We start from the raw sequence: 25,048 nt of genomic DNA, 5'->3' as shown, positions 1-25,048 counted from the left end.
ACCAAAATTATGTATGTTGCTATAAAAACAAAGCACAATGTAAACTGTTTATAAAGTAAATAAAACCATTTCACATTGCAGGGTAGGGCAACAACCCTTTAGTATTTTCATGAGTTTATGAAGAAGATACTAATTTTTCCCATATACAGTAGTAGTAATAATAGCTGTCACATAATGAGTATCTATCTATTCAAAGCACTCTCTTAAAATAACGCGTGAGCCAGTATTATTGTCTTTATTTTATTGAAAAGGTTTTATTACAACTTGTGCTCTTAACCACTACCTTTTATTGACCCTCTACAAAGAATGCAAAGGAAACCACCAGATTCAAATTAAGAGCATTTCTAGATCAAGTTTTATCAGAAATGTGATGAAGATAGATGGTTTAAAAATAACTTCTGTAGATTAATTCAAAGCTTAATTGTATTTAATGGGTTCTTACCTTTTTGATGAATAATTTATGAGAATTCCCCATCAAGTTTTTTTTTTTTTTTTAACTTAAATGTTTCCAATCATATGATAAGATAGGCTTTGGTAGAAATCAACAGCCGATGATTAAAATATGATAGTGCTATCAAAACTTGAGGTCTATGTCAGAAACAAAATAACAATAAAGAAGTGTTTTCCTCATCTATTTGCCTGCCAAATTGCAGTTCTGAAACTCAGGCTAGCTACCACAAAGAGGGTCTTTTTATAAAATGAAAATGTACAATAAAAATACAGGAGTAGAAGAAAAATGCCTGTGATACATAGTTTGCTTAGTGCTGCAGTTATAGAAATGGTGGAATAATCTTTCCAACCTTTCTGTGTGTGTTTGTTAATATAGAATGGGATGATTTCAGGTCCTCATGAATTAAATTAGGATAGTCTTCTGCCTCATTTCACACCAATTAAGCCCTTAATTGAATTCTTGTCACTAATAGGTGATTTTCAGTAACTTTTTAAAAAAAACAATCAATTCAAAAATCACACCACTGTGTGTCTAACACTTTGGATGATCTGTGAGAGGTCACAAAAGAGTTGATGAAACCATTTATACTTTCAAAGAAATAACAAACTCATGGGCATAATCTTCTTATTATATACATATTAAAAATTTTTAAACCTCAACTTGATGCAGTTAACAACTAGATAGAAGTCACAGTCTAATAGATTGAATTCTTATTTTCTGACTCAATACATAGGAATTGAATTACTTCTAAAAATCCAGAGTTTTAATTAGAGCTCCAGATTTTGCTACTGAATTGTCTTGTGAAATTTGACAAGCTTTTCCATTTCTCAATCTTAATAACATTTACAAAGTAAAGTTTTAAACATCATTTATTTTTTACAATCTACTCGATAGAAAACCTGAAAAACTGTTTATGAGTTAAGTGTAATTAAACTTTTTTTTGCAACTGCACTGAACCACTCTAAATGATTTCAAATCCTCTCTTATCTTCTCTCCCCAAATGCTAAGAAAACTGTACAAATAAAAGACATAATACATTTTATTAATGATTATTGAGAAATTGTGAAGAACAAATGAAATACTGAAAGATTAGATATATGGTGTTGTTATACTTGATAGTATTAGAGATTTGTTTGCAAAAAAACCCAGAAACTAGTAATTCAGAGGTGAAGTATGAGTTTTCTACCTATATACTTCAAATACTTGCCTTCTTCCCTACTAAGCATTTTTATCATGATTTAGATAAAGATACAGATCCATGATGTATAGCTGTCAATAATCTGAGTGCTACGGCCAATATGCTTGATCATATAATTAGGACTGAGATGGGAAGAGTTGGAATGATGAACCATATCTCACAAGGTTAGATACAATAGACTCATGTCAAGTTCTTTTGGGTCTGAAAAACTCATTCTGCAAGTCCAGGATAAGAAATACTTGGCTTAGGAATAGCACTTGGGAAAATTTTAAAAAGTTGTATGTGATTATAGGTTCAATATCTCCATGACCAAGAGATTGCTAAGTACAACCTATAGTATGGCCATCTGCCTATTATCTCTCTATCTATCTATGTAACCTGTCTATCATCAATCAATCTATCTATGTATCTATCTATTATCTAGCTATCTAATCTATCATCTATCATCTATGTGTATATTATCTATCTATATCAAATATACTTTAAATGTAAAGAGATGAAAAGTTAAAAGTAAAAGGATGTAAAAGATATACCATGCTAACATGAATCAAACAAAAACTGAAAAATTATATAAATATCTGACAAAGTATATTTGACAGCAAAAAATACTACCATGAATAAAGAAGTTCACTTTATAATGATAAAGGAGCCAATTAATCAAGAGGACATAATAACCTTAAATGTTCATATAACATAAAACAAATTCACAATTATAGTTAAAGATTTTAACATCCCTGTCTTAATAAATCATAGAACTGGCATACAGAAAATCAGTAAGGCTATAGAAGAAAAAAAATGAGGTGAAATGATGTTTTATAGGCAGCATATAATTGGGTCATGCTTTTTTTTTTTTTAATCTCCAGCCACTCTATACCTTTTTTTTTTTTTTTTAAAGATTTTATTTATTTATTTGACAGACAGAGAACACAAGTAGGCAGAGAGGCAGGCAGAGAGAGAGAGAGAGAAGCAGGCTCTGCACTGAGCAGAGAGCCCGATGTGGGGCTCATTCCTAGGACCCCGGGATCATGACCTGAGCCGAAGGCAGAGACTTTAACCCACTGAGCCACCCAGGTGCTCCCACTCTATACCTTTTGATTGAGAATTCAATCCACTTACATGTAGAGTAAATATTGATAGCTAAGGACTTCACTAATGTCATCTTACTGTTTTCTAGCTCTTTTTTAGTTCCCTTGTCCTTTTCTTCCTCTCTTCCTGCCTTCTTTTGTGAACTTTTTGATAATTTTTTTAGTGCTATATTTTTATTTCACTTCCCTTTATCCTTTGTGAATTTACTGCAGGTTTTTGCTTTGTGGTTACCATGGGGTTTACATAAAACATCATAGGTATAGGGGTACTTGGGTGGTGCAGTCAACTGGAAGTCTGACTCTTGGTTTCAGCTCAGGCTATGACCTCAGGGTGGTGGGACAGAGCCCTGTGTCCAGCTCAGGGGGGACTCTGCTTAAGACTTTCCCTCCCTCTCTCTTTGCCCCTCCCTGCCTCAAATAAATAAATCTTAAAAAAAAAAAAAAAAACCCACTTATAATCTAGTTATGCTGATAAATTTATTGCAATCACATACAAAAACTCTATCCTGTATTCCTTCATCTTTTCTTATTGAAGTCACAATTCACCCCCTTTTTTAAATTTAAATTTTAATTTTTTATAGACATATAATATATTTTTATCCCCAGGGGTACAGGTCTGTGAATCACCAGGTTTACACACTTCACAGCACTCACCATAGCACATACCCTCCCCAATGTCCATAACCCCAACCCCCTTCTCCCAACCCCTCTCCCCCCAGCAATCCTCAGTTTGTTTCGTGAGAGTTTGTCTCCCTCCCAATCCCATCTTGTTTCATTTATTCTTCTCTTACCCCCTTAACCCCCCATGTTGCATCTGCACTTCCTCATATCAGGGAGATCATATGATAGTTGTCTTTCTCCGACTGACTTATTTCGCTAAGCATGATACCCTCTAGTTCCATCCACGTCATCGCAAATGGCAAGATTTCATTTCTTTTGATGGCTTCATAGAATTCCATTGTCTATATATACCACATCTTCTTTATCCATTCATCTGTTGATGGACATCTAGGTTCTTTCCATAGTTTGGCTATTGTAGACATTGCTGCTATAAACATTCGGGTGCATGTACCCCTTCGGATCACTACGTTTGTGTCTTTGGTAATGAACTCCTTTAGCATTTATTTATCTAGAAAAATCTTTATCCCTCCTTCATTTCTGAGGGATAGCTTTGCCAGGTCAAGTATTCTTGAGTGGCATTTATTTTAGTTCAGTACCTTGAATATATCCTTCCATCTCCCCACCCCCGACCTATAAGGTTTTTGCTGAGAAATAACCTAAGGGAGGGGCCAAGGTTTTTTCTTCTTACTGCTTTCAAGATTCTCTCTTTGTCTTTGATTTCTGACCATTTCATTATAGTGTATTTTGAAGAGGATCTCTTTAAATAGAGCTTGTTTGGGGGAACTACGAGCTTCATGAATTTAGATACTCAAATCTCCCGCAGATTTGGAAAGTACTCAATAATTATCTCTTTAAATGTGCTTTCTGTCCCTTCTCCCTTTCTTCTTCTGGAACTCCAATAATTCAGAGTTCTTGTTAAGGTATCTTAAGATCACATAGGCTTTCTTCAGTATTTTTCATTTCTTTTTTATTTTTTCTTCTTCCTTTTTGTTCTCCACTTACTGGATAATTTCGAAGTTCCTGTCCTCTGTCTCACTGATTCTTCTGCTTGATCCATTCTGCCGGTGATGTTCTGTCTTGCATTTTCTTCTTTCATTTATAATATTCATCAGCTCCCAAACTTCTGTCTGCTTTTTTGAAAGAAAAAATTCTATCTCTCTGATGAACTTCTCATTTTTTTTTTCATGTATTACTTTCCTGATTTTGTTGAATCGTCTTTCTGTGCTTTCTGTAGCTTATTGAATTTCCTTTGAAAAGCTGTTTGAATTCTTTCTATCAAGCAAATCACGTATCCTTACATCTTTGGATTTGGTTAGTGAAAGATGATTGTGATCCTTTGGTGGTGTCATGTTACCTTGATTTTTCATGTTACTTTAAGTTTTGCATTGTTGTCTTCAAATTTGAAGTAGTTGCCACCTCCTCCAGTCTTTACTAACTGCCCACTTCAAGTGTTCAAATGCATGTTTTTTTCTACAACAGTGTGATGAGACTTCTCCTTTGCAAACCTGAACTTCCACAAAGGCTCTTTCATCTGTGGATAACTGTTAAAGACAGTGCTTTCCAGGAACTCACTGACCTTGGCTAAGAGGGGCTGGAACCAGTTCATGAGCCACTTTAGGGTCCTCAGCTGGGAACGAGATCTGTGCGTCTATTATTTGGTACATGGGTGGGTGAGAGTCCTCTAGATTCCTTGGTATATGAGTTAGATCCCATAGCTTCCAAAAACATACTTTTGTCTGTGAATAGATGCCAAATTGTTGTTGTTGGGTGAGGGATGTCTTTTGTAACTGTGATGCTAATATGACTCCCAAGTTGATTTCAGAAAAGCCAGGAAGGAACCGGATTAAGAGGACCAATGTCAGGATCGTAGCTTATGCTTTTCTTGTTTGTTTGTTTGGGCTAAAATGTAGACTTGAGGGAGTTATGGATAAAGAATAGCAATTAGGGTATAAGCCTGTCAGTAAAGAACAGAGAGTGATTAGATAAAATTTGCATCATGTGGTGACCTGTACATTGATGGTTGTCAGCTGGAGATATGGTAAGTGTCTGTTGTTGAATATTTAGAGAAATAATCCTCAGCAGGAAATCACTTTATTTTCAAGTGAGACAGATGTGAAGGTCAAATATTTGTCATTCTCAGTTTAGCATCATGTATTATAGACAGTAAAATTCACAGAGAAAAGCTATTCATTTATAAACATAGCTCAAATTAAACTGCTTTGCATTGTGGCTATTTTTTCACAGTAATGTACATTTAAATAAATATTCACTTATTTAATACACATGTATTAAGGGCATAGTATTAAGCTAAGCAATGCAGAGTATACAAAATATATTTTCCACAATTTTTATAATCAGTATATTTTCAAAACAGTTGAAACTACAGGATGAACCAAAATGATAAAAGTTGCAAGAGCTGAAATAAGACAGTGAATATCAAATGGATGGCGTAAACAGTAAGTATAATAGGAGGCCAAAGAAGAGAAAGATCACCAGAAGCAAGAGTGACCCAGGAGCTTCAGAAAGGATGAGAGGTTTGAGCTCAGCCTGGAAGTTGAATTGGTTGTAGAAGGTAAATAGAGTGTAAGTAGAAGTTTGCTACAGTTTGCTAGAAGGAGTGGAGTGTGTTTGGTAAACAATGAATGAGCCATCTAGAATATAAATTTTGTATTGGGGAGGGTGATTATAAAGGTAGGTGTGGCTATAATTTGTGGTATCTTAAACATTAGGCTGAGGAATTTGAGTTTTACAAAGATGCTACTAGCATTTTTATTGGTATGTTAAAAATGAAATTTTAAGATGTTTTAAAGCATAATGGATTAAAGAAAGTAGAAAACAATGACAGGAATATCATGAAAATCAATCAAAATAATCCACAGGTAAATTAATAGAGAATATAGAATAGGATTTTGGCAGTAATAAAAATAACAGAAAACTAAAAGGGTTTGCTGATTATTATACAAAGGAGTATTGGAATAAGTTAAAATATGGAAAATAATAGAGAAGTTTTGATCAGGAGTTACTTGAGGTCGGTGCAACAATTTTTTGAAATAAATAGTCAAGAATGAGAGTTGATTTTAGAAAAGCAGAGAACTATAATTTAGAACTATTGAGTTTAAAGAGATGACAAGATATCAGAATGTATATGCCCATCAGTCAGTTGAACATATGTAAATTGAGTTCAGAGAAATATTTAAAGTAGAGATATAAATTTAGGAGTAATTCACATTATCTTTGAAGTCATAAAACTGAATGGAATTTTTTTAGGAAATCAGTTTGAAGAGTTAAAGCCCTGACTACAGGAAAAATCTTCACATTTGAGGGCAAAAGGTGAAGTCAGCATCATTAAGCCACTATGTACATTAACTAGTTTAAATTTATGAGCGCTAAGGAAGCCTCAGAGAGAGTGCTATCCTGAGAATAGTAAAGTTCACAAAGGAAAGACTAGCTAAAGACGGTGATGTTGGAAAGAGATCATTCATCATTAGCATATGATTTATCATAGGTTTAAGAACAATTTACGGTTTGTTTAATTAAAAAATAATTGGTAGTCTTTGAGGGTGTTTCCTTGGTAAAAAAAATCATGAAACAATGAAATATTTATATCTGGTCTGGCTACTCTTCACTGTCCACTGCTCTGTAGCATATTCTTTGAAATGGGAGATCAATATCATAATGGGCTGACTCTAGAAGAACAATTTTTTATTAATGAAATATAAGCCAAATACAATTGATGGAATAGTTATTATTAGAAAATTGCCTTTTATCAAGAAATTGGTGTTTATTTAGATAGAAATGCATCTAGGATGGAACAATGACAAATTTCTTTTAAAAATATAAATTTAAAAAATTGAATAATTGGGATAGCGGACTTAGCCAAGTTACTTTTTAAAGTATATACAGAACATTGTTATTTTTACATGTTGAGCATTGCCATCATCTCTGCTTTATTTTCATAACCCTCCTTTTTTTTTTTAAGATGTATTTATTTTATTTTAGAGAGAGAGTGAGCTTGGGTGGGAGGGGCAGAGGGAGAGGGAGAAAGAAATGAGCAGATTCCATGCTGAGCAGGGAGTCCAATGCAGGGCTACATCTCACGACCCTGAGATCAGGACCTGAGCTGAGAACGAGTTAGCTGCTCCACTGACTGAGCCACCCAGGCACCCCCTCCCACTTTTTTTTTTTTTTTTTAGAGAGAGTCAGAGCTCGCATGTGAGCAGCGCAGTGGGGGGTGGGAGGCAGAGGGAGAGAGAATCTCAAGCAGACTCCGTGCTGAGTGTGGAGCCCCACAAGGAGCTTGATTTCACGACTATAAGATCATGATCTGAGCCAAAATCCAGAGTTAACCACTTAACCAACTGAGCCACCCAGGTGCCTGTCCCAACACTCTTTTGTTAACTTTACTAAATCCAAGTGTTCTCTCCTACCGGCACTGTAATGTGCTTAGTGCCATGTACAGAACTCACATTGTATTGTACGCAGAGTGTCGTGTGTGGGGTAATTAACCACTTGAGAAATGTTTCTCAAAGTGTGGTGCATGGACCCCTTGTGTCAAAGAGCCTTCTGGAATGCTCATATTTGGGAGCAGGAGGGAAGAAAACAAGTTTAGATGTGGAAGAATAAAGGGATCTATGAGAACAAGAGATCCCCGTAAAACACAGATGTAGAAATACCAACCTACAGGCACCCGGATGGCTCAATTGGTTAAGTGTCCAGATTTTGGTTCAGGTCATGACCTCTGGGTCATGGGATGGAATCCCACATTGGGCTCCATGCTGGGCATGGTCTGCTTGGGATTCTCTCTCTCCCTGTCCCTCTGCCCTCCCACCACAACCCTGGCTCATGTACATGCTCTCTCTCTTAAAAAAAAAAAAAAAAACCAACAAAAAACAAGAACAAAAAAACATAGTTACAGAATCAAAATCACTATATATATACACACACACACATATATGCATATATACATATATATATTTCTTTTAAATATTTTTTATCTATAAAATCTTTTTTAAAGGTTTTATTAAATCTTTTTATTAAATCTGTTTAAAGATTTTATTTATTTATTTGACAGAGAGAGACACAATGAGAGAGGGAACACAAGCAGGGTGAGTGGGAGAGGGAGAAGCAGGCTTCCTGCCAAGCAGGGAGCCTGATGCAGGGCTCCATCCCAGCACCCTGGGATCATGACCTGAGCCAAAGGCAGATGCATAACGACTAAGACACGCAGGCACCCCACAGAATGTATATTTTAAGATTTTATTTATTTATTTGACAGACAGATCACAAGTAGGGAGAGAAGCAGGCAGAGAGAGAGAGAGAGAGGGAAGCAGGCTCCCTGCTGAGCAGAGAACCTGATGCTGGGCTCGATTCCAGGACCCTGGGATCATGACCTGAGCCAAAAGCAGAGGTTTTAACCCACTGAGCCACCTAGGCGCTCCGAATGTATATTTTAAAAGTAGGAACCTCCAAGCTACACAGACACATTAAAATTGTAAGAAAATTAAGTAGAAACTAAAATGTAAGGAAATGTGTGTGTGTGTGTGTGTGTGTGTGTGCGTGCATGTGTGTGTGTTTAGCCTGGGGTTCTTGCTGATGTGTTTGAGTCTACTTCTTTCTCTCCTATTTATTTTCTTAAAAAAAAAAATTTTTCAGTGCATTAAAGTCCAAGTGTGTGTGTTTTAAAATCTAGTACCCAATGTCTATCACCCCAAATGTTTAAGCAAATCCAACCATAAAAGGGATATATTTAAATCTTTTGTATTTTTGTATTTTTATATTCTGTCCTATAGCTAAATTTGGGCTAATAATAGTTGGAAAGAAAAGTGAAAAGAAAAATAAAGGAAAAGAAAATGGAGAAAGTGAAGAGAGGAGGGAGAAAATAAATAAGAACTAAGTTTTATCCTTTTTGCTTTTGAAGCCAATTCTTTTACTGCTGGAGAACTTGATGGGGTCAGAAGACAAGTTTAGGGCCATAAATAATGACATCAAGTTTTTACTGCAGTATTGTCTCTAGATACATTTGTCTTCTCACAGAATGAAACAAGCCCCATAATTTCTGCTGCTTCATCCCTTCTAAGTCTATAGCTGGAAGATCTAATACCATGAATATTCATAGCAAAATGAAATAGAACTTTTAATTAATTACTATACAAGTAGCTTATTGGGTAATAAGGCTACATAAGTCCTTTTTTAATTGAAGTATAGGTGGCTTGTAATGTGAATTAGTAACATTGTACAACATAGTGATTCAACAAGTCTATATTTATACTAAGATTACCACAAGTGTAACTACCATCTGTCACCATACAATGCTATTACATTACCATTGGCTATATTCCCTATGCTATACCTTTTATCTCCATGAATTACTCAGTCCATAGTTGGAATCTTGCCTCTCCCACTTCCCTTCATCCATTTGCCCATTCCTGAAACTACCCCCCCGCCTGCCCCAGCAACAATGCCATTTTTGTTCTCTATATTTATAGATCTATTTGTGCTTTTGTTTGTTTATTCGTTTTGTTTTGTTTTTTTTTTTTTTTTTAGATTCCACATATAAGTAAAATCATATGGTATTTCTCTTTCTCTATCTGACTTATATCACTTAGCATTATACCCTCTTAGTCCATCCATGTTGTCACAACTGGCAATATATCATTCTTTCTAATGGCTGAGTAATATTCTATTGTGTGTACATTATGTGTAAATGTGTATATATATATATATATATATATATATATATATGTATATATCTACACACACATATCACATCTTCCTTATCCATCCATTAGTCAATGGACACATGAGTTGCTTCCATATCTAGGCTATTGTTAATAATGCTTCCATAAATATAGGAGTACATATATCCTTTCAAATTAGTGTTTTCATCTTCTTGGGTAAATACTCAGTAGTGAAATTACTAGATCATATGGCATTTCTAGTTTTAATTTTTTGAGAAACTTTCACACTGTTTTCCAGTACTTGTACCAATTTACATTCCCACCAATTTACATTACATTGTTGTGGGAATGTGCACAAGGGTTCCCTTTTCTCCACATTCTCGCCAACACTTATTATTTTCTTATCTTTTCTTCTGTTAATTTTCATATAGCAACTATTCTGTTTTGTGTCTTATGAAGGGATTAAACAGCACTCCATTTGAGGTGTGTACTGTTTCCCTTGTTCCTCACTTGAAATCATATTATTTTGTTACAGTGTAAATCTCTGACAGTGTGAGCATATTCAATATCAGAAAGCATCTGGAATCCTTTCTGGTTACTTTTAGAGCCTTCAAGAATGCACATATTCTGGGGCAGGTAAAAGAAAACAGTGTGAAAGTGACATAGATAAGGGGAATCCATGAGACCGGGAGATACATTGTAGACGCTGTGATGCATAGAGAGACATGCAGATGTCAGAGGAAGAGGCATTTTATAGTGGACTACATGGGAAAATGCTAGAAAGATTTAAACATTTTTTTCCAATCTAAATGATTTTTATATGTTTCCTTGTTAAATAAACTGAAATATTATTTTATAAGATTTTGGTCAAGCTTCTAAATAACTGCATTACTTTGTCAGTCTCTGTTCACTAGAATAAATCATTTTAGGCTTTAAAAGGGGAAAATTTTAGCAATTTTGTTTTAGCTTGTGAATTCACAGGAGGTAAGTAATTCTTAGAGCAAAGCTTCAAAGATTCAATATAAGATAAACAATTCTCTTCATCACACTTAATATTAAATAGAACAGAACTGCAGGCAGAATAATTCATTTTAACATTAAAATAAAATGAAGCACAACTTCTTTAGTCTGATTACTTAGGCATATGGAAATCCTAAAGGCTCAAAAAATAACAAAACTTGAAATGAGCAGAGACAGTATGTGGAGAATTTATAGATAAAATTTTCTGTCATTTATATTATGTTGTCTCTGTGTTCAGTTAAGCAGAAGAAATAAAATAGTCATCTAAAAGAAGCTGTGAAAAAAAGCAAGGTATGAGAACTCTGTTGTGATGATTTTTGCAAGGTGAACAAGCTCCTAATTCTTAGTTGTTCACATCAGAAATAATTTGACATTTTTTTATTCAATAAAGTATTCACTGAGTACCTACTATGTACTTGACACTATTTTCGCTCCTTGGGTTATAGCAGTGATAAAGGAAGTGGAGAAAGTAAAGAAGGAAAGGAAGTTTGGAAGTGGCAGCAAGTGTGGTTTTGCAGTTTTAGATGTAAAAGTCAGAAAAGGCCTCACTGAAAAGGTGGCAGTAGGACAGAGTCCCTCAGGACATGTGAGATGGAGCCATAAGCCTGAGGAATAACATTCCAGATAAAATGAATAACAGGTACCAATGTCCTGGGGCAGAAACACGCTTGTCATATTTAGGGAGCAGGAAGGAAGTCACTCAGGCTAGAGTGGAGTGATTGAGGGAGTCTGTGGAGATGAAGTCGGAAAGGTCACAGAGGCCAGACTGGTAGGGCTCCTCGATCATTAATAAGTGCTATGGCTTTCGCTTGAAGTGATGTGAAGCCTCACACTCAGAAGGATATGAGAAAAGAACAACAAGATCTGACTTATTCTCAAAGGAATTTTCTGGTCATCGGTTAGGAAGAGAGTAGAAAGAAATACAGGCAGAAGCAGGGAGACCTGTTAAAGGATTACAGCACCGATTCTGGTGGGGGGTGACGGTGGCTCAAACCAGTTATGGTAGTTGTGGCAGCAGTGAAGGCAGAGCTGGCAGAACTTGCTGATAAGTTGGTTGTAGTTTGTGAGAGATGTCAAAACGACTCTAAGGACTTTAACTTGAGCAAATAGTAGAATGAAGGTGTTATTTCCTGACATGAGAAGGATTGCAAAAGAACCAGGTGTAGGGGGCAGTAATCAGACGTTTGATTTGGTGTACCTTAAGTTTGTGATGCCTATTCAATGTCTACTAGAGTTGTTGAGTAATCAGTTATACGTATGCCTCTGGATTTGAGGGAGAACGCCAAGCTGGTGTTATAAATATGGAAGAGAAAGACATGTAAGTGCTGTTTAAAGCCACAGGGCTAGAAATAGAAAAGAGAAGAAGTATAGCAATGAATTCCAGGGCAATGCTAAGATTCGGGGGAGAACGGAGGAACTGCCTTTAGACTGAGAAGGCAGACTGCAAGAAGCACCACTTCATTATTGGAAACTTTCTTTCAGAGGACACTGGCAATGGAGGGGTTCTAGGGGCCCTATATGTTTTTTGTTTTGTTTTGTTTTGTTTTTTTACTCTTGGGAGGATTCACCTTGTCATCTGCCACTTACCCATCAGTTGATCTACATCTTACATTTCTGCTCTTACTCACCCCCTACCCCCACTCATGCCTGCATCACATTTGTTTTGAATATTCTTACTGTTAGTGCCACTTCACCTCGCTACAAAATGCATTTTTGAAAACCGTCAAAAGTAATTTGGGGATTTTATCTGGTGAATAAAATGGGTGACCAAATTGGTTAATACCACTTTTGATCAACTATTAGGTGTGACTGTTGAGTAATATCACCAAGTTTACTGTGTGGTTTATGTGCCAGATCTAAAAGCAACATCAAGAGGCACGTTCTAAAACGGTTTTGAGCAATGACATTACTGGAATAAATATGTAATTTCCAAGAGGACTTTTTTCAATTAATAATTTTTTTTAAGATTTTATTTTTTTTCAAAGATTTTATTTAATTATTTGACAGACAGAGATCACAAGTAGGCAGAGAGGCAGGCAGAGAGAGAAGGGGGAAGCAGGCTCCCCGCTGAGCAGAGAGCCCGATGTGGGGCTCGATCCCAGGAAGCTGGGATCATGGCCTGAGCTGAAAGCAGAGGCTTTAACCCACTGAGCCACCCAAGCACCCTTTTCAATTAATAATTATCTATCATATACAAATATAAGTTCTGTTAACTTGATTAACACTATTTCTTAACATTCTATTACTTTATCATATATATTCATACAGATACTTAAAGTCTATGAACACACAGATAGCCATAAATAATATCTAATTGAATCATTTCCCAGACTAAGAATTTCTTAAACAACCCCTATTCTCATTTAAGATGATTATCTTACCAAAAGCAATTGAAAATAATTTTTTAATGAGGAAAACATCTACAAAAACATATCTAATAATATTTTCCCAGCTATTACAAAAACTGCAGATAATGAACACCACAGAGTTACCAAAAAGCACCCTTGGATATCCGGCTACTACTGTTTGTAAGGGATATAACCCCTGCAAGTTATGCCAACTATTTGTTCACTGAACAGATATTTATTAAATTCTAGTATGTTCCTGATGCACATCACAATGAAAAGAGTTTAGTCTTTTAAGTTTTTCCAAGCACATCATAAGAGACTTACATGTATAAGGGAGGGAGCCAAAATAGTGCCGTTTACTTTCTCTGTAACAATCAGTCCCCCCAGGGAGTTTTACCATATGGAGAACCTGTCTGAGTAGATTAAAGAAAGACTAAAGAAGTAGAGCGTAGAGTTAGCCCTTTCTGTATACTGCATACAGACAGGACCATTAATCAATTACACCGTGACTCAGAAAGCTCCCTTGACAATGCTCGAACTGCTCTCCATGCCTCTGACTTGACCCATCTTCGGAGAGGAATGGGGTATCATGGAACAGCTTTTAGTTTTCTTTAGAAGCTAACTACCATTGTTGTTCTAGGTTCTGGGATACAAAGATGGGGTCTTGTCTTAAAACCATTATTATTTTTTGAGGGGAAAGATAGATCTTTGAGTAATTACATCAGAACATGATGGCTGTTGTGGTCGTATAAACTCAATGCACTCAGTGGGCATTTGGGGGGAAAGTCTAACGGTTACTGGCTTTACAGAGGAAGTGCCAGCATTATTCAAAGAGATATTACTTCCACTAAGCTCAGCAGGATGAGATAGATGAAAACTCTTGGGACCTAGCTTTTTCCCTTTGGAGCTTAATACTCCAGCTATTCCCGCACTTTCAAACCTTTTTCACTAGATTTGGCCTGACGCTTCATTGTGAGTAAAGTCTAATTTTCATCCTAGGACTTTGCCTGTAAAATATTTTCTAGTCTTTACCCCAGAGATTGCCATCATACTGAGGCAGAACGTTGTAATTGGCCCACTGTTCCTCACTTAAACTTGGTGGCTGGCCCCATTCCTCTTACTAATGTTGACATTAATTGCCGGAAGGAGGAAAGCGATTTCTAAATGTAGGTTTGCATGTTTCTTATTAGAAATAATAAACTTACAATGTTCTTCACGTGTTTCACTAGGACGGTCAGCTTCGTATCCTCATGTGATATCACCAACTGCACCTTAGGCGTCTTGTCAGGAAACTTCTCACCTGATAAAGCAATAGAATTTTGGTGGGTTAAACTGGAAATGGTTTATCGCAGGATAAATTAAACATTAAAAACTAAAATGGAATCAGTGAATAATCTGCAAAAGAAACATTCTTCTGATCATGCAAAAAACACAATACTCTTTAAGAAACTGAGTTGGTTAAAGATGGGATTTGTGTCTAATCATTCCGAACGAACCCTTTCTCCTCATATTTTGTGTTTTTGACTGATTTTGTGTTTGTTTTGATTGATAATTTTCCCCAATTATTTAAGATTGAAAACCTAGTGCCATTTTTGGCTCCTGTTTTCTCAACATTTACTACAATAAGTTTAAGTATTAGAGAGCATGAAGTGTTGGCTTTAAAAGTCAGTGAGCCTGGGGTTCAGGTCCCAGAACTATACTTAAGACTGTGTTCTGTGTGTATAATTAACTTATGACTAAGTTAATTGACTTCCTTAAAACAGAGATAATAGTTACCTACTTCAGGATAGTTTAGATGATCAACTGAGAAATTCAAAAGTCTTCACAATGTAATCTCTCCATAAATGTTTGAAATTAGTAATAGTCTTCTCCATATATTTGCATTCATTTTATCCTGTGTGTTTCCATAGCTCCTTGTTCAGAAGCATAAGAATCTCATGTCTAAATTACTAGAACATTCTCTTCTCCTCTCCTAAAACCCAAGTCTATTTGTACACAATTACTGGTATATTCTTCCCACAGCAACTTCCTAAAATTACTCTTTTGATCAAAGTACAGTTCATAGCTTTCCAGTGCTTATGAAAAAAACCCTGAATTTCTCAGGCTTATATTGCTGCTTCTTATTGAATCTGTTTTTTATTTCCCACTGTTACTATTCCATGCTGTAGTCTGTACGTCCAATTCTGCAAACATGCTCTGCTATTTCCTTCCAGGCATTGCTCATATTATTCTCTGTATTTGAAATGACCTCTTCCACCATTTTTGGCTATTGAACTTTCATCTCTCTAAAAGGCCTAATTAAAATGCAAAATAGCTTCTGCGGTTACCTCCCTTTGAACTCCCCCAGCACAGTCCTTATCACTTAATATTTGTATCATAATTATTATCTTACATGCCTCAGTTTGCTTAGTGGATTATAATCTCCCTCGAGGCGTACTTTTTTCCTATATCCCCAAGGGGTATATAAATCAGTGCCTGCACTATAATGTCACACTAAACATTTATTTAATAACAAAAATAGTCTTATGTTTTTCAAGTTGTATCATTCCAGCTTTAATAATTAAAAATTTCTGGTTTATAGCCCCCAAATTAAGCATAATTTATAGTTTTTCTGGTATTTCTATTGGTTATTCTGGTTGTATATTTTCTGAGGGAAGTTAGAAGTTTATTAATAACAAGAAATTTGGCAATGTTCTACTGTGGGCTCATCACGGTCAACATTGTTTTCTAAGAGTCAGCCTCAACACTCTAAAACTCTTTAATCTTTGATAATTAAACCTGACTAGTATGTTTCCTTTTCCAAAGATTTTTACATGTTTGTAAAAGTAGTTTACACATTGTACGTGGGTAATATTAATTAATGTTATTGTCCATGTAGATTATTGACATTGAAATAATTAAAATTGGCATTGTTTCTTACAATTGAAATGGTAATCACGTAAAAATAATTAAAATATTCTTCCTTTAAATATTTTTATTTGATAATATTTTTATTTGAGACAGTGTGAGTTAGAGATACTATGTGATAATTCTGAGTATAGTACTGAGGTGAATTGCTTTCATAGTAAAAAAAATGTAATTGGATTTTTGGTGTGAGGATGTTAAAAATGCTGATGGCTTTTTGATGCACAATGAACATTATTTTTGAATAAAGTGAAAAGATTACTACATAGAAACTCAATGTGTTTGATCAGAGGAGTTTTAATTTGAAGGTAAGAAATTAGTATTAAATTTATGATTGAGTATCTAAATAGTAACCATAGAACTGTTACTTGAACTGACTGAAGCGATATTCCACTCTGAAACTCCAGTGTAAGAACAGTAGCCAGTATCCATCAATACACGGCAGAGTTCAGAATTCAGTGAAAATTCAGGCCACCAGGAAGTTTTAGTGTTCCATATAGTAATAGTAGAGGTACTTAATATTTCTAGAACTCTTACTGTATGCCAGACATTGAGCTAAGAGCTTTATGTATATGAACTAACTCAATCCTCATCGCAAATCCATAAAGTTTGTGTTATGTCTGTTTTACACATGAGGAAACAAAGGCATTTGGTCAAAGGCCATGCAGACAATAAACCATGCAGGGTTAAATGATCTCTAAAGTCTATGTTCTAAAACAACTTGCTGTAAAGGGGCAAAGAAGGGGCAATAATCTAAGGGAAAGAGTTTAAATGAAGAAACCAGAGAGGGAGAATTTTGAGAATAGTTTCCTATGAACAAAAAGAGGCTGCAATATTTTGATTTTCTGCTTCAAATTAGTCTGGAGAATCTGTTATGCTTAATTCAACCATTTATAATAATCTTAAGAGCTGTTAAAAGATTATCGATCCTCAGATGATTATGTTGAAATGTTTGAACGCATGACACTTTAGGAGTAAACACAGCCCTTGTTATGCACAAAGTGTCCATTAATGTTAAAAAAGCAGCATTTCAAAATCTTTTTTCAGATGATAATATATTCATATAACTAAAAAAATAAGAATTTACTTTAAAAGTATACAATAAAACATCTTCCTCCCATTCCTAACACCTATCCACCCAATTCCCCCACCATTATTTCATTAGCTTCCCATGTATCCCTCCAGAGGGACACACATCCTTCCAGTTTCTCCAAATAAGCAAAAATGAATAAGTACTTTTATTGCCCGCCTCCCCGCTTTTCCACAAATGGAATAGCACATTTATTGTTCTGCACAAAGATCTTGGAGAAATTTTTATATTCAGTCAAAGCTTCTTTGTTTTTTTAAGTATAGCTGCATATTATTCCATTATGTGAAATGCCATAATTCATTTAACCAGTTCCCCACTGATGGGCATGTGCTTGTCTCCAATGTTTTCCAGCTGTTACAAACCATGCCACAAAAACATCTTTGTATGCATGGCATTTTGTATATCTTTTTTTTTTTAAAGATTTTATTTTATTTATTTATTTGACAGATAGAGATCACAAGCAGGCAGAGCAGCAGGCAGAGAGAAAGAGAAGGAAGCAGGCTCCCCGCTGAGCGGAGAGCCCGATGCGGGACTCGATCCCAGGACCCTGGGATCATGACCTGAGCTGAAGGCAGTGGCTTTAACCCACTGAGCCACCCAGGCGCCCGCATTTTGTATATCTTTGTGCACAATATTATATGATAAATTTCCAACAGTAAAATTGGTGGTCGAAGAATATTAACATTTGTAATTTTGATAAATGCTGGCAAATCACTTTCCATGGAGGTTGTACCAATTTGCATTACTACCAGCAGTGTATGAGTGCCTGCTGATTTGTAACCAAGCTTATTAATTAAATTTTTGGATTTTTGCCAATCTGATGAGTTAAAAATGGTATCAGTGTAATTTTAATTTGCATTTTTATAATGAGTGAATTTGAGGATCCTTTCTTTTGTTTATGAGCCTCTGTATTTTTTTGTCCACATTTTCTTTTCAAATTCTTTACACATTATTCTGTCTGTTGTTGGCCTTTTTCTTACCAATTTCTAGGAGATGGTTATTATTAGATAACCAACTGTTTGTAATAAATTGCAAATATTTCACCCATTTTATCATTTATCTTTGAATTTTTTAAAACTTTGCTATAGTTTCTTATATCCTGCAAAATTATCATGGCTTCTGGATTTGTAGTCATCACTATACTAGGTCATCCTCAGATTATAAAGGATTTTTTTCTGTTTTCTTTGTCATATATATGGCTTTGTTATTTACATTTAGTCTTTCACCCATTGGTATTTATCCTAGCACACGGTGTGAAATATGCTATCTCAACACTACTGAATTTTCCCATAGGGGTCTGATCACATATTAAATCCTTGAATGTATATGACTCTATTTATGGACATTCTATAATGTTCTACTTAGTCATCCTTTTTGGGCCAACACCACACTGTTTCAATTATTGAGGCTTTGTAATGAGTGTTGGATATGGTAGGGCTAGTCTTACCTCTATGTGTTTGTTACATTTTCTTGGCCTTTATTTGTTTATGAACTGAAGAATTAACTTATCTACGTAAAAATAAATCCATTAATATTTTTTTTTTTAAAGATTTTATTTATTTATTTGAGAGAGAGATCACAAGTAGACAGAGAGGCAGGCAGAGAGAGAGAGAGAGAAGCAGGCTCCCTGCCAAGCAGAGAGCCCGATGCGGGACTCGATCCCAGGACCCTGAGATCATGACCTGAGCCGAAGGCAGCGGCTTAACCCACTGAGCCACCCAGGCGCCCAATCCATTAATATTTTTAAAAATATATTCAAAATTAAATCAGAAATATCTGACATCTTTATGATGTAGAATCTTCCTGTGTAAGAACATGCTAGGTCTTTTCATTCGTTCAAGGCATTTTTGAAATTCCCAAGTACTGTTTAAACGTTTTCTTCATTTGATCTTGCACACTTCCTGTTCAATTTATTCCTAGATATTTTCCCTGCTGTTACTGCAAATGCGATCTTTCTTCTATTTTTCTTCTACCTTTATTCTTTTATCTATATTATATTGCATATTCTTAAATTGGTCCCTGATACCTTTAATGAGTCTTCATCATTTGTGATAGATTCTTAGTTGATTATTTTTTTTTCTAGATTTTTTTTTCTAGGTATAGGATCATATTACTGGTAGACATTATTTGTTTTGTCTTCTCTTTGCCAAAATTTATTATTTTTTTTATTTTCAAAACATACACTCATTTCACAAATTTTTATTGACATTTTATGGCTAAGGCACTGCTCTAGACCCTTGGAACACATTAGACAAAATTCTTCTCTTTGTATTTCTATAGTGGTGAGGGAGATATAGAAAAGCAAAACACACAATAAATAAGTGAAATTTATGATAAGATGAATATAATAAATGATAAGGAAAAAAACCCAGAACATGATGAAGGTACCGGGAACTAGCAGAATAAGGGTCAGTTTGCAACTGTAAATGGGATAATCAGGGTACTTCTCATTGAAAAAGTAAATTTTGAGCAAAAACATGAAGGAGGTGAAAGAGTGAGCCACTGTTGGTTATTGTGATGATCAAGGGCAGAGTGTCTTATTTTATATTTCAGTGGAAATGCTTTTCTACTGTTTCCCTGTCACGCCTGATGTGGGCTTTGGAGAGCCAAGATAGATGCACTTTCTCATGTGAAAGCATTAACCATTTGTTTTTATTTGAGTGCTTTGTCAAGAAAGTTTATTGAAATTTATCAAGTTCCTTTTCAGGGTCTATAGAGACAACCATATGATTTTCTCTGTAAATCTTTGAAATTTATTTATTTATTTATATTTTAATTTTTTAAACTTAAATTCAATGTATTGTTTGGTTTAGGGTTACAGGTCTGTGCTTCATCAGTCTTATATAATAACCAATGCTCATTACAACACACACCCTCCCCAGTATCCATCACCCAGTTACCCCATCCCACTCCCCTCTCCCATCCAGCAATCCTCAGTTTGTTTAATATGATTAAGAGTCTGTTATGGTTTGTCTCCGTCTCTGGTTTCATCCTGTCTCATTTTTTTCCTCTCTTCCCCTACGATCCTCTGCCTTGTTTCTTAAACTCCTTAAATCTTTTAAGATGATAACATCAATATTGTATATTACCAATATTGATCCATTCCTGCATTTCTGGTCCCGGTGAATTATATTTCTTTAGTGTGCTGATGGATTATTTTGGCAAGGATTTCACTTAGAATTTTCCACTGATACTCTGAAGTGAGATTAAGTTGTAATCCCTTTTTTGTTCTTATATCCTTGAAGCTATGGGCATAAATACTGTATTGCTTCATAAAAATAATATGTAAAAATTTCCTTACTTTTTTCTGCTTTGGAATTGTTTAAATAACAGGGGAATTTTCTACTTTTTAAGGGTTTTGTAGACTCCCTCTGGAAATCATCTGAACTTGGTACTGTTCTAAACATCACTTTTTGAAGCATTTTCTTTTCTATCAAACTTGATCTTTTCCAGGGCGAATACATTGTTTTCCTGGAACACTATTTCAGATAGATTTACAAGTTTAGTCTTGTATGCTTGAGCAAACTAGTCTCTTACTGTTCTTCAGTTTCATCTTTTTCTATGGTTACATCTTGATTCTCCTTTTGTATTTTATATATTTGCATTTGCCTTCCATTCTTTTGATTAGTTTAACTTCTAATTAATTAGTTTAACTACTGGCTTCTCTATTTCTTTGTATTCTTTTAGCTTCCAAATTTATTAATTCTTTTTTCTGTGTTCTAACTCATTAATCTCTGCTTGAATCTTCATCCATTTCGTTTTCTTTCTTTCTTTCTTTCTTTCTTTCTTTCTTTCTTTCTTTCTTTCTTTCTTCTTTTTTTATTCCTTTGGTTTGTTTTATGGTCTTATTCCAATTATTGAGCACTACTTTATCTTTCTCTTATGGTTTCTGAGATGTATAGCTATTCTTTAGAAATTCTGCAATTTTGTTTTTTAAGTTCTTTTGGTCCAAGAGTTGTTCAAAAGAGCTTATTTTTTTTTAATCTCCAAACAAGTATCTTTTACTTTTCTGAATTTTTAAAATTAATTTCTCACTTTACTTTCTCATGATTAGAAAATGTATCTGTACTATTTCTACTTTTTAGGATTAATTGAAATTTTCTTTATGGCCTAATATATACTCTATTTTCATGATTTTCAGGATAGAGAATTTGATATAAATTAATAAATTTTGCCTCATTAATTTTACTACTTAGTTTTTGATGTATCTACTTACTTTTTTCAGTCTTTCATAGATCAAAAGAAGTGAATTAGAATATCCTATTACCAGTCTATTGTATATTTTTCCTTGAATATTCCATAATTTCTCTTTTATATACGTTGCTCTCATATAATTGACATATATATTACATATAGCATTATTTATGTGTAACAACTCATGTCTTTATTGAGAATTGTGCTTACAGTTGAAACTTGCATTCTTGTTTAATTCAATGCTTCTTGGCCTAAATGTCACCTACTTTCTCTGTTCTTCCTGTTTTATGTTATTAAAGAAATTACAACATTTTTGTTTTTATGATTTTTAAAGGAAGTCTTTGGCTAAGGAATTTGTTTTTATTTTTATGTACTTGTGATACTTAGAAAAGCTTTTACTTTTGTTCTGGTGGCTACTTTTAAAATTAGCAATAATCGCGCCTCGGATAAACCTCATTGGCTATGATACTGCCACTGCGCAAAGCTGGTGGTTACTTTTATTTAGTATTCTTAGACTTTTATTTTTTGGACAGTATTTGTTACCTAATAGAAAGAGATAAAATTAGTGTGCATAATCTTTTACACTTTTCTCTCATCTACCTCCCAATTATATTCAATGTGTGATCTTAGTGTTTCTCTAACACTAATATTACATATGTTAAGATTTTTTTATTGTCTGACTTGTTAGATTTTAGTGATATCTTTGATACCCAGCTATTAGAAAGGAAATATTTGGAGAAACTCTCCTCTCATCTTCTTTTCATCTTTTCCTGCCCACATCAGCCACAGGTAAAAGTCTAAAATAATTTTCTAATTGGAAACATATTATATGATATAATATAATATAGTAAAATGCATGATATTTTAATGCTTTCTACTTTCAGAAACAACTTAAAATTAGTATTTATAAGTAGTCCCAGCTCTCCCCTTCTGTATCATTAAAATTTACATTGAAAACCTGGTACCATACTTCTACCCACAGATAACTGATCTGGGCTCTGCCAGAGCAAGTAATGGTGACATTGACCACAGAGACTCTGCCATGGAGACGTGGCTTTAGGTTCCCTTTTAAATTAGCTTCTCCAATTGGAGGTACTGATGTGAGGTAATGATTAAAAGCTCCTGTTTGTAACCATTTGTAATTATCAATGGCATCTAAACACGCTCATTAATTCCTACTCTTCACTTTGACAACTGCTGTCTTCGATCATTTTCTACTCTATTATCTATGTTACTGTCTCTATACCTTGGCAAAAATCTATCTTTTGCATGTTGGTGTGGTGTACTGGTGGAGAATGGATAATTATATATATATATATTTAAGATTTTATTTTTATTTATTTATTTGACAGACAGAGATCACAAGGAGGCAGAGAGGCAGGCAGAGAGAGAGGGAAGCAGACTCCCTGCTGAGCAGAGAGCCTGATGCGGGGTTTGATCCCAGGACCCCGAGATTACAACCTGACCCGAAGGCAGAGGCTTAACCCACTGAGCCACCCAGGCACCCCAATAATTTTATATTTTAATGGAGGTACTAATTGGCATGGGACCTATATTAATTTGGAAGGACTATAGAGGATTATGCCAGTAGAGAGTTAAAGAATATACAAAATAAAATCCAGCAACTTTCTGAGTAGTGCTTTGGTTGAGTGTGGTTGAGTCCATAATATTTAATGTGATAATCTGTAGAAGATTTTTTTTCTAGGTGATACTTCAAGAGAACTCTAGTGGTGGGGAGGCAGTGAATTCATTGTGCCAGAACATTGCTACAGGAAGTGGTAGGTGTGGGAGTAGAAGCATGATTTGGGGTTTTAATTTCTTCTCTTTTGTCCAAGCTACCATGACAAGCCACCATGGTAGAGAATATAAATGTGTCTTCCATTGTTCTTTCTATCGTCAATAATTTATTCAGTAATTATTGATGGAGAATCTAGACACCGTGTTAAGCCCTGGGGATACAATGATAAGCAATATGTACATGGATTATGTCTTCATGGATTTCTAGTCTACAAAGACACTCATGAGCCATAAACATCGTTGCAATAATTTTGAAAAAAAAAAATTTTTAGGAGTACATAGCAAAGACAAATAAGATGAGAGCTGAAGGATGCAAAATATGTGTGTGTGTGTGTATATATATATATATAGGAGAAGATAGAATAGGATCAAGTTGTCTAGGGAGAGAAAGGTGCATCTGTTAGGTGCTGAGGTGCTTGTCTCAGCTGAGGAACTGGAAAAACACAAGAATCAAGATAGGGAAGGGCCTGCTATTAAGGCTGGAAAGGGAAATTAGGGGATGCCAGATTCTGCTGGGATGCCATCATGAAGATTTTGGTCTTTATCATAAGGGCAGGGGTAGCTACATAATTTCAGAGGCTCAGTGATATGAAAATGAAAATATGGTATTCCTTTTACAAAAATTATTAAGAATTTCAAGACAGTGACAGCTGAGTATTAAACCAAATGCAGGACCTTTCTAAGCACTGTGCTTAGTGTCACTGCACTGGTCACAAGCCCATGACATTGGCCTACCTAACGGCAAAGAGAAACCAAGGGAAAGTGTGAAGTACAGAGGAGTGATGACTGGATTGGCAGTTTAAAAAGTTATATTGTTCTACCAAAGCATGTTTAGTTGGTGAGGAAAGGCAGAGGAATATTAATATCTCTCAGATCCAGGATTATAAATTATTACTAATATTATCTTCGCAAGGCATGTGCTTAGATACACAGTTATCCAGAATCTACTCAATTTGTTAGTAGAAGCAGGAAATATGGTAAAGTCTGAGATTTTTGCTTAAGGTCATCCTATGTCAACCAATATTTTAACACACTTGAATAATTTTTTCCTCTAATCATTTAACAACAGAAGCAGAAAGTTTCAACTAACTGACAAGAATATTGCTTAAAATAAATAAAGTTCTTTCTTGTTTATGAAAAGGTATGAAGAACTTGGAAGTTTGGAAAAGAAAATAATTTAAATACAAGGAGGACAATGTCCTGCTCATCCTTGTTTGTTGTAGTGATTTGCATATTCTGTTTAGATGTGTTCCATTGTTTTAAAACAATAGGCTGTATTTCATATGCAACCAGATATTGAGAATCAAATCTTTTGTCCATCATCATTCTGCCAAAACAAGTCTTGAATATTGTATGCTGTAGTAAGCAATAAGTGAAGGAGAAAAAATTCAAATAACCATTTTATTTTTTACAATAACAATCCTAATTTTGTTTGTGCTTATGAATTTCAAATACCTTACAGAGAAATAACACTATCACAAAACTAAAAAATTGATAGTGATCCACAGTTTTAATTTTTCAGTACATAGAGAATCAATTTTCTTTAAGGACTTTAAGGACTTTGATGATAGGTCAACCTATTACTCTTTAAAATATCTGACAACTCAAGAAATCAGTAACCTTATTTTTTTTAATCTGATTAATTCAAGTTTATAAATGTTAA

General features: G+C 34.8%; 1 protein-coding gene and 1 pseudogene across 1 annotated transcript in view; both read right to left on the bottom strand.

Moving 5' to 3' along the window:
* Positions 1-25,048, bottom strand: part of PIK3C2G (phosphatidylinositol-4-phosphate 3-kinase catalytic subunit type 2 gamma) — a 350,852-nt gene that overhangs the window by 15,463 nt on the left and 310,341 nt on the right. Inside the window, exon 31 of the mRNA XM_032855093.1 lies at positions 14,606-14,700. Within this exon, the coding sequence (XP_032710984.1) occupies positions 14,606-14,700 (95 nt within the window). The remainder of the gene's footprint in view (positions 1-14,605; positions 14,701-25,048) is intronic.
* LOC116866458 lies at positions 21,950-22,074 on the bottom strand (annotated as a pseudogene).

Source organism: Lontra canadensis, unplaced genomic scaffold (genome assembly GCF_010015895.1).
Source record: "Lontra canadensis isolate GAN:19392208 unplaced genomic scaffold, GSC_riverotter_1.0 scaffold9, whole genome shotgun sequence".
NCBI classification, from domain to species: domain Eukaryota; kingdom Metazoa; phylum Chordata; class Mammalia; order Carnivora; family Mustelidae; genus Lontra; species Lontra canadensis.
Note: the sequence above shows the minus strand (reverse complement) of the source record. Positions and strands in the feature narration are given on the sequence as shown.